Source organism: Bos taurus, chromosome 17 (genome assembly GCF_002263795.3).
Source record: "Bos taurus isolate L1 Dominette 01449 registration number 42190680 breed Hereford chromosome 17, ARS-UCD2.0, whole genome shotgun sequence".
NCBI lineage: Eukaryota > Metazoa > Chordata > Mammalia > Artiodactyla > Bovidae > Bos > Bos taurus.
Window position 1 is genome coordinate 50,677,223 of NC_037344.1, and position 11,261 is coordinate 50,688,483.

General features: G+C 52.5%; 1 protein-coding gene across 1 annotated transcript in view; it reads right to left on the reverse strand.

The window, feature by feature from the left end:
- Positions 1-10,243, reverse strand: part of TMEM132B (transmembrane protein 132B) — a 382,092-nt gene extending 371,849 nt beyond the window's left edge. Inside the window, exon 1 of the mRNA XM_005217963.4 lies at positions 9,912-10,243. Within this exon, the coding sequence (XP_005218020.1) occupies positions 9,912-9,978 (67 nt within the window). The 5' untranslated portion in view covers positions 9,979-10,243. The remainder of the gene's footprint in view (positions 1-9,911) is intronic.
- Between the last annotated feature and the right edge of the window lie 1,018 nt (positions 10,244-11,261).

The following is an 11,261-nucleotide window of genomic DNA, read 5'->3' on the forward strand; positions in this document are numbered from 1 at the left end:
TGCCAAAGCATCCTCACCACTCTGCCCAGGTGCCCCCATCCCCGCTCACCTGGCCCCCTCAGCTCACCCAGGAGAGCTTGCAGAGGCAGATGGCACAGTTACAGAGAGAAACATAGCAAACCAAAGATATAAATCCATCCACAGTGCACAGCACAGAGAGAAACAGGCAAAGGGAGCCACGGGTTCCGAGAGCCTGGAGAACAGGCAGGGCCCCTCCACCACTCCAGAGTTCTAGAAAGAAAGCCAGGACCCTCCGCCAGCCGCACAGAGTGAGCCCCGCAAGCTTAAGGCTGCAGCCACAGCAGTATTTTTATGTGTCCATTTGCTCCAGTGCATTAAGAGCCCTGGTGGGAGGCATTCCAAGCACAGGCAGACATTAGAGATGCAGTATTTTCTGAGTCACCCTTCCTAGGCACTGAATCCTGGGCTCTGAAGCACAGCCATGATGAGTGAGGTCCCCCAACAGATTAATTTAGGTTAACACCGCAAAACAGCCAGGGCTCAGAAGCGCTGGGCAATTCTAGAGTCTCCATCACCTTCAGTAATAAAATACAGCAATCCACTTGGACTCTATTGATTTTTTTTTTTAATGTAACTATTTTGGGGCCGAAACATAAGGAGAGGGAATTGATCAGTTCAGGAGTCAGGTGTGAGGGAGGGGAGTTCAGTGCAACCCAACTGTGGCCCCAAGGCAGGCTGAGCAAGAGAAGATGACAGAATTCAACTCCAAAGAACCTGGGCTTCTTTCCCATTTTCCCTTGGCAGAGAGTGAGCATCAGGGGTCCCTCCTGCCCTGAGTTGCCGGGAAGATGCCAAACACACACCTGGATGGAGAATAAAAGTGACGAGAGGCCCTGCTTTATTTCTCTCAGTGGGGCTATCACCACCTGACATTAAATTATGTATCTGTCCATTGTTTATTATCGTCTTACTCTGCCTGAATGATGGCTTCTCAGAGTGGGGCTGGGGGTGTCTTTTCTGCTCCCTGCTGTGTCCCCAGTGCTGAGCACCGATTAATGTCTGTTGAATGAATGATTGAGCTCAAGTGGTCAATGACCTTCTTGGTCACTTGATGCGGGCCAGGCACCGCACAAAGAACCTTTCAGAGAGTCGAATTCCTCCTGCCTCTGTCACCATTCTCCAGGTTGGCTCATTCCGGTCCGTTATGTCTCAGATAAGAAAAATGCCACCTTCTCCAAGAAGTCTTCCTGGACCACCCATACTCTCCACATTGCATTGCTTTGTACTGAATACAAGGAGCATAAATTACCGTCCGAGACGTTCCTGGTTATGGATTTGCTGGCTTCTTGTCCCTTGCTCAGTCACACCACACCTGCCCTAGAATGTAAGCCCCCGAGGTCACAGGCACCTAAGCCTGAAGGTGGGGAAACTGAGGCAAAACTCCAAGCCATGGAGGTACCTTACGGAGAGGGGAGACAGGAGTCAGGCACTTTGGGGAGGAGACCCCACCCTGCCACTCACAGGCTGTGGGGTCCTCAGTGAGTCTCTGAGTTCCTCTGAGTCTCGGTGCCCCTTCCCCATCCGGGAATACACCTGAACCCTGGAGGGAGGCCCAAGAATCCAGAGAAATCATGGAGTGAGAAACCACTTGGTAGGCAGCCTTTCTCTTCGCAGGTTTGACTGTTGCAGCAAAGAGCCCATCAGTCCCTCCCTTCCTGCCTCTCTTCCCCCCACCCCTGAAGGACACCCCTCCATCAGTCTCCCTGTTAGTGTCTCCCAACCTTGTACCAAGATCAGCAGGAGAGTTCAAGGCCCGCTGTAGTCTGAACGCTTGTGTCCCTCCAGACTTCATATGTGGAAACGCAACCCCCAATGTGATGACGGTAGGAAGGGAGCCTTTGGTGAATGAGGTCATGAGGATGGAGTCTCATGATGGGATTAGTGCCTTTACAAGAGACCCCAGGGACTTTCCTAGCGGTAGGAAGGGAGCCTTTGGTGAATGAGGTCATGAGGATGGAGTCTCATGATGGGATTAGTGCCTTTACAAGAGACCCCAGGGACTTTCCTAGTGGTCCAGGGGTTAAGAATCCACATTACAATGCAGGGGATAGGGGTTCGATCCCTGGTTGGGGAACTAAGATCCCATATGCCATGGGGCAACCAAGTCTTAGCGCCACAATTGGAAAGCCAGCATGCCACGACTACTGAGTTCATGGACTGTGGAGCCCATGCTCCACAACAGGAGAACCCTGCACACGGCAACAAAGAGCCCATGTACTGCAACTAAGACCCAATGCAGCAAAAAAAAAAAAATCATATATTTTTAAAAGAGAGAGACCTCAGAGAGCTCCCTCGCCCCTTCTACCAAGTGAAGATACAGTGAGAAGACGGGCATCTATGAACCAGGAAGAGGGTGCTCATCAGACTGTAACTATGCTGGTGTCATAACCTTGGACTTCCCAACCTCCAGAACTGTCAAGAATTATAAATAAATATCTGTTGTTTATAACCCACCCAGGGAGTGGTACTTTGTTATCACAGCCAGGATGGACCAAGACAGGGCTTATTCTACAGATGGGGAAACTGAGTCTTGGAGAGGTCAGGGGGCTAGAAGGGGCTACATTCAGATCTCCCAATTTCTTGAAAGAAGCCAGAAACCTGGATGGAGATACTGACATCTCCCACTTTTTATGTTGGCAACTAAGAAGAGATGCCCACAGGCCAGACATGGCCCAAAGGCAGCCTGAAGCCTTCCACACGGGCTCAATTTACCAAAACACCAAGTCCTGGATGCACCTAGAGATGGTCATACTAAGTGGAGTAATCCGGATAGAGAAACACAGAAATCACATAATATAGCTTACTTGTGGAATCTAAAAAGATGATGGAAATGAACTAATTTACAAAACAGAAATAGACCTATAGACTTAGAAAACAAACTTTATGGTTACCAAAGGGGAAGGGATGAAGGATAAATTAAGAGTATGAAATTAATATATGCATACTACTATATATAAAATAGATAACCAACAAGGACCTACAGGTTCTTGTATAGCACAGGGAACAATATTTTTTTAATAACCTATAAGGGGAAGAATCTGAAAAAGAATATATATGTATAACTAAATCACTGTGCTGTACGCCTAAAACACAGCACTGTAAATCAACTATACCTCAGTAAAATATTTTTAGTTTTAATAAAATAAGTACTGTTAAATTATAAGGTGCAAAACTACTTTAAAAAGGAGTTTAGAAGGAGAAGGGAATGACAGAGGATGAGATGTGTGGATAGCATCACCGACTCAATGGACATGAGTTTGGGCAAGCTCTGGGAGATGATGAAGGACAGGGAAACCCGGAGGGCTGCTGTTCACGGGGTCACAAAGAGTTGGACACAACTGAGCAACTGAACAACAACAGTTTTAAAATAAACATTCTAGAAATGCTAGAAAATATCAAGTATTTTCAAAACAGTATTTGGGACTGAAAAAAAGTGCCACACCCTGCCTTGCCAATGTACCCCCCTCGGCTCCTAAGCAAGGGAGCTGTCTTTAAAGGCACCAGAATTCCCCAAAAATGGGTTTCTCAAAAAAGACTGAGCTCTGTTTCCAACTCAAAACACATCCCTGAATCCCCTGGGCCCAAATTAGTCTCAAAATCCAATAAGTTGCCCACAAAACTCAGTGTTTGCAAACACAGAGAAGGTAGTGGCTAAGAGCGCTGACTCTGAGGCAGATACACTGAGCTTTCACATCCTTGGCCCATCCTTTTGTGGCTGTGTGACCTTGACAGGTCAAGGCACCTCTCTGGGCCTCATTTCCTCATCTGTAAAGTGGGCAAGCACAAGTCCTGAGCCCGTGGGGGCCACTGAGGACTCGATGAAGTAAAATCAGCAGAGGGCTTAGGATGCACGGTAAGTGTAGATCGGGGCTAGTTGCAGTGTTTCTGATTCTCAGCTACACTGAACTAGAAGAACCAGGGCAGGAGACAAAATGGAGAGGTGGGGGGTGTCTGTCTGCCAAAGTCTCACCCTTTAATGTAACTGTCTAATCCCTTGAGGGCACAGAACTCAAAGGATTCCTAGTTGCCTGCAGAGCTGATGCCAATCTGTTTGATTTCTATGGCTGGAAACCTTAGCTTGAATTAATAGGTGTATTTGTTGCAGAGATAGAGCAGAAAAAAAGTGAAATAACTACCCACCACCTTGGAATGTGGGTCGAGTTTGTCCATACAGTTCCGTGCAAGGTTGTGGAGGCAAATCCGGCTGTGTGAGGAGGTGGATAAAGCACAAACCAGTGCCTGGGCTGGAATCCTGACCCTGTGTGACCTCAGGCAAGTTACTTGGCATCTCTGGACCTCAATATATCCTCATCTGTAAACTATGAATAATGAGGGTGTTCATTTACCCTGTATTACAGTACTTCACCCTGTTTAGATATGGAAAAGTCTGAGATGGTCCCTGCAACACAGGGAGCAACTTCAGAAGCATGTGAATCCATCATCACCCCATCATTCCATCACCACCATCATTACTATTACCATCATCACCAATCACCATCACCGTTATCACCAACATCATCACCATCACCATCATCATCACCATCATTATCATCCCATCACCATCATCACCATCACTGTCATCATCACCATCATCACCAATGTCATCATCTCCATCACCACCATCACCATGCCATCACCATCATCACCATGACCATCACCATTACCATCATTTTCATCCCATCACCATCATCGCCATCACTGTCATCATCACCATCATCACCAATGTCATCATCTCCATCACCACCATCACTATGCCATCACCATCATCACCATGACCATCACCATTACCATCATTTTCATCCCATCACCATCATCACCATCACGGTCATCATCACCATCATCACCAATGTCATCATCTCCATAACCACCATCACCATGCCATCACCATCATCACCATGACCATCATTACCATCATTACCATCCCATCACCATCATCACCGTCATCACCAACATCAGCACCATCACCGTCATCATCACCATCATTATCATCCCATCACCATCATCACCATCACTGTCATCATCACCATCATCACCAATGTCATCGTCTCCATCACCACCATCACCATCCCATCATCACCATGACCATCATCATTACCATCATTATCATCCCATCACCATCATCACCATCACTGTCATCATCACCATCATCACCAACGTCATCATCACCATCATTACCAATGTCATCATCTCCATCACCACCATCACCATGCCATCACCATCATCACCATCATCATTACCATCATTATCATCCCATCACCATCGCCATCACTGTCATCATCACCATCATCACCAACGTCATCATCTCCATCACCACCATCACCATCCCATCACCATCATCACCATCATCACTACCATCATTATCATCCCATCACCATCATTGCCATCACTGTCATCATCACCATCATCACCAACGTCATCATCTCCATCACCACCATCACCATGCCATCACCATCATCACCATCACCATCATCATTACCATCATTATCATCCCATCACCATCGCCATCACTGTCATCATCACCATCATCACCAATGTCATCATCTCCATCACCACCATCACCATGCCATCACCATCATCACCATCACCATCATCATTACCATCATTATCATCCCATCACCATCGCCATCACTGTCATCATCACCATCATCACCAACGTCATCATCTCCATCACCACCATCACCGTCCCATCACCATCATCACCATCATCACTACCATCATTATCATCCCATCACCATCATTGCCATCACTGTCATCATCACCAACATCATTCCATCACCATCATCATCATTACCATCACCATCACCATCATCATTACCATTACCATCATCACCAATCACCATCACCATTATCACATCACCACCAACATCATCACCATCACAGTCATCATCACCATCATTATCATCCCATCACCATCATTATCATCACCGTCATCATCCCATCATCCCACCACCATTACCACCATCATCACCAACATCATCACCATCATCCCATCACCATCATCACCATCACTATCATCACCAACATCACCATCACCACCACCATCATCATCCCATCACCATCATCACTACCACCATCATCCCATCACCATCATCACCATCACTATCATCACCAACATCACCATCACCACCACCATCATCATCCCATCACCATCATCACCATCACTGTCATCATCACCATCATCACCAACATCACCATCACCACCACCATCATCATCCCATCACCATTATCACCATCACCGTCATCATGATCCCATCACCATCATCCCATCATCCCACCACCATTACCATCATCATCACCAACATCACCACCACCACCACCACCATCACCATTGTCACTGTGATGATTTGCTACCTGCCTTTTGAGTTGACATTTGCTATTTTGGCCACCCCCAGCAGCTGTCATTTTCATGACCTTGGGCTCCTTAAATGGAGTCACAGTCCTCTGAAGGACCAGAAAGTAGAACTCCTTGACCAGAAAGGCTCCTCTGTGTAGGGTGGAAAAGTCCTGGGCGAGGAGTTTAAAAAAAAGAGAGAGAGAAATTACAGGAGGCATGAGCCCCGATCTGTCACCAATTCACTGTGTGACCCTGAGCAAGTCACTTTCCATGCCTGAGTCTCCTTTGCCATTTGCAGAGAGGGTTGTTGGAGGAGATGCTCCAGAACACTTCTTGCTCTCCAAGTCCAACCATTTACTCTGGAAAGACTTGGTGGGACCACTACCACCCCATGTTGCTGCCTCAGGTGCCAGGGTGCTTCCATCTCCCTATGGTGATGGGAGGTGATTCATCTGCTGAATCCCATAGCTTCAAAGGGAAATGCACTCTCTCCATCCCCATTCAATTTTAGAGCCAGGAGAAAAAAAAGGAGGTGCACAGCCACACACAATGGGGGGTGGGGGAGAGTGCGCTTACATCCAGGCACAAGGCCCCTGCAAGAGCTCTACCGGCCCAGAGACCACCCTCTCAGATTTCACGTCAACAAACGAGGGGTTTCTTGTGCTCCTTTGGACCATGGCAACCACTTCCCTCATTGTTGGCTTCAAGCATCGCAGCTCATGCAGAAGCCTCATGCCTCCCAAGTTCCCTGCATCCGGTGGCAGGCGGGGGTAAGGAAGGCAGAATGAAATGATTTACTCTGGGAACCTCCACGGTACAGCCATTAAATCACTGGAGGGGGTGGGGGGCGCGACAGCACTGGCATACCACTCGCCGTCATCCCCAAGGCCACCTCTCCAAAGAGCAACACCACACACAGGCAACCCCCCCTCAAAAATCACTATTGTAAAGAGAAAGAAATATACCACATGCCACGCCAAGGTGCCAGGCACGGCTAAGAGCATCTCTGCCTTGAAGCCAAAGTCTCCCCCACCCACCCTCCCATCAGACTAGCAGGCTCTGCCACTCACAAGGACCCTCTGTCGGGGGTTCCCCACCCACCCTGATTTTATTAGACCCCAAGCACAATGGGTCAATGGAGCAAGGCACGTCCATTTTCCCCAGCAGGCACTGGAACAGCGCCGCTAATTTGCAAAGCCATAGCGTGCACAAAAGTGGCTTGAATAATGGGGGCCCCCTAGTCGCTAAGCCGGGGGACTTGTGCTGACTCTTACCAAGTACAGTCCCATATGTTTAAGCGCTTGCAAGGCTCAAAGAAGTACACCCACCACACTCTTTACCATGGCAGCGACCCACGCAGGAGGGGGGAGGGGGGCATAAAGCAGACAGCCCGTTTGTGATGGGGGAAGAGAGTGTGTCCTTCCTCGCCTCTGAACTCTTCCAGCCCCTCTCCTGGAGCCTCAGTCAAATGGGTTGGGAAACCACGCCAGAAATTAACCAGAAAATCCAATCAGCCCTGAAGGATGCTCTAGCTAATTCCTCCGAACCTTTCAACCAACGATAGGCAGCTAAGTATCTTTCAGGAATTTCAGCCTTGTTTCTTTTTATTTTTCCTTCCAGCTCTCCTAACTGGTGCTAAATGTAGAGTTATCAACTGTTGTCTCTTTATGTCCCTGGTGGGGATCAGAGAAAGGCTTATATGTGCTTGCAAGGACCTGGTGGCAGCAGTGGGGTTTCTGCCGTAGCAGCACCTGTCAGAATGAGCTGCCCAGCTGAGACCTGGGGGCAGACTCGGAACCCGGGCCAGCACCAGGTTTCAGGGATGGTATACCTTCCCAGCCAGGACGGGGCCCCCCAGAGACAGGCACCAGCTCTTCTGTTGCTAGTGGAGGGGGAAGCCAGGGTTCACCATGTTCCCTTCCAAAGCATTAGGCAGGCAGCCTCTCTGGGAGATTTCTCATCTTCACTTAGCAGCACATCCAGGCAAACTCTGACCACCCCCACCCCTCCACCCTGTTCAGAAACAAAATCGAGACAAAAACTGCAATTTTCAAGTCCAAGGGGACTGTGCACTTTGGAGAACAGGCTCCAGGGCTTCGGCTAAGAGGAAACAGCCTCAGCCCCGCAAACAGCCTCTCTTTGGTACCACAGAGGACCACGGAGAGCTGAACACAGATCAGAGCTGCTTATTAGCCAAGCAGATTGAAGATTCATCCACAGTTAAGCCCAACACCGCTCTCTAAATCGAGCCAAAGCTGAACTCCGATGGATATCTCTGACAGAAGGCTTTCTCCGAGTGGAAGGTTTTATTTAACATTTTCGGTCACTTAAAGGCATCTCAAAGCAAGACAATATTTACTTTTTCCATGCAAATACATCACACATTAAGTTGGCAAACAACGTTGGCTCCTGACTGCAACCCTCCAAGACAGTTGAAGCTGAAAAGTTACACTTGTATTTTTCTGCTGCGTTCTGGATGGCTGTGTGGTTTGTTTATCAACAAGATGAGAAGAAATTGTCTCAAGCAAAAGCTACCTGCTCCCAAATCACGGATCCTGATGTTAAAAGGTTTGGAGAACCGAGCTCTCCAAATGTATATGAATGCTGTTGGTGACTGTTCCCCGTTCCTCAAGCCTTTACGATATTCTTCGCTGCCTGGGGTGGGAGGAGGGGAGGAACTGGCATTTTAGGATAAGCGTCCTCGGGAACCAACGTGTAACCACACCAAGGTGGTAGAAAGCTTTTCAAACTCCAGCGGTGACCCAAAATACCTGACTATACTGCCTTTCCCCACACGCTAGGTTTTGGCAACAGCTGCGCCGAAGCCAGCGGGGAGCCCGGCTCCATGGTACCCAAGCAATGGCTCTAGGCATCACCACGTTCCAGGCGCCTCTGCGCGCCCGGAACTGCCTGTCCGCCTTGGGGTCAGGGCGCTGGGGCAGCCCGCGTTTCCAGGGGGCTAACAGCGGGCTGCGCCGTAGCCAAGGGAAGATCACCTGGGGAAGGGGCACCTTCGGCGGGGATGTAAAAGCAGGAGGGTACCGCGGGGCTTGGGGAGGGACTGCGCACCAGCCAGACAGCTCCGACCGAGGCGACCTCAAGGTGGGGCCCCGCAGGTGTCCTGGGGGAGCCGGCGGTGCGTCCGCGGGCATCAGGAAATGGAGAGAAGGGGCCCACCGACTCTGCCACAGCAAAATCGTCACGGGAACTGGGTCCTGGAGGGGATATTGCCCCAAGGCAAGGCAAAGAGGCGATTCGATTCCTGGAGGCGCGCCCCCACCCGCCTTGTGAGGCTGAGCGCACCCGGTCAGTTGCCTCTTGCGCGCTGAAAGGATACGCAGGAAAGCTGGGGGTTTGGGGAGGAAGGCGGGCAAGCTCTCGCGCTGGGCAAAGGGGTACGTGCTGGGGACCCCTGGGTTCCCAGAGTCTCCTTAGATCTGTCCAAGTTCGGGAGACGCAAGCTGCCGGGGACTTGAGAAAGAGGTGGCTGCCCCGTGCGGGAGCCAACTTTGTGCGCTGCGGCCGGGGTCGGGGATGGGGACTGGGAACGCGTTACCTGGGCACCGGAGGGCCATCAACGCCAGCAGAAGCCCGAGCGGCGGCGCCCGGACCGGGGGCGGCATGGTCCTCGGCGCGCGGTGGGCCCGGCCCGCGGCTCCCGGGAGCGGCCCCCGCGGCTACGCTGGGGCGCCGGGCATGGCTAGCTCCCAGGGCGCCGCTCTTCCCCAGACGCAGGCGGCCGACGCTGGCGGCGCTTCCCTGGCTGCGCCTCAGTGCGCTCTCCCGGGTTCGTCTGTGCGCGGCCGGGGAGCAGGGGGCCGCGGGGGCTCAGCGCCCGGCGCCCTGGCCCGCCGCCCCGCACTTGGCCCGAGTTGCGCAGCCCCCGCCGCCGCCGCGACTCCCGCGCCCCGGCGCCCGTCCCATTCCGGTCGCGCCGCCGCCGCTGCCACCACCGCCGCCTCTGCCCGCGCCAGCTGCCGGCCGCCCCTCGAGCCAGCGAGAGAGTGAGCGAGCGCGCGAGAGCCAGGGAGGAGGGAGGCGAGGCGGGAGGAGGGAGGGGCCGGGGAGGCCGGGGGAGGGGCCCGCCGCCGGGAGACCGGGCACCAGGCGGCCGCCCGGCGATAGGCGGCGGGACGTGCCACTCCCCGGCGTCTCCGGGGGAGGGCGCCTGGCCGCAGAAGGCCTGGGAAGCCCCGCGGGGGTGGTCAAGGCGTTGGCGGGGACAGGGACCGCCGGAGGGATGACCTACTGGGCGAAGTGCGGACAGATCCGGGCGCATTCGGGGCGTAGTGGCGAGAGTTCCCAAGGTCGCGGGACCAGAGAGATGGGGAGGGTCCTAGGAACGGGGCAGCGAGTCTGGAGGGAGGTGTCTGCGGGGGACGGGGACTGCGGGACTGCGCAGACCAGAGGTCCTGGGATAGGTCTGGCACAGCTTGTGGGGGGGGGGGGGGGTGCCTGTGGGGGAGGGGAAGGCAGGGGAGGCCTCCGGGAGTCGGGGGCTACCTGAGGAGTTTCTTCAGCGCACTAGTATCGGGGCGTGGACGCGCTGGCTGGGTGCGGTCAGGGGTCCTGAGAGAGATCGAAGGCGTCTTAGGGATGGCTACCCACGCTTAGTGAGAAGCGCGGACCCTTGGGGGACCCTTCTTTACCCGAGCTAGAGGACTCGCCTGCCCGTTTCTCGCAGGCCCTAAGAGCGCGCGGAGGGAGGGGGCGCGGGCCAGAGAGGTCCCCGGAAAGAGTTCCCCGCGCAGGGTCAGACAGCGACCGCGCGGGGGTGTAGCGGAGGCAGGGATGAGGATCGAGTGGTCGGATTCTTCCAGCCTCGGGGCAGGGCCTCCGCTGGGGTCACAGTACCCATTTTCCGGAAGTCCTAGATTTCCGCCCCCTCCTTGGGAACTGCAACAAG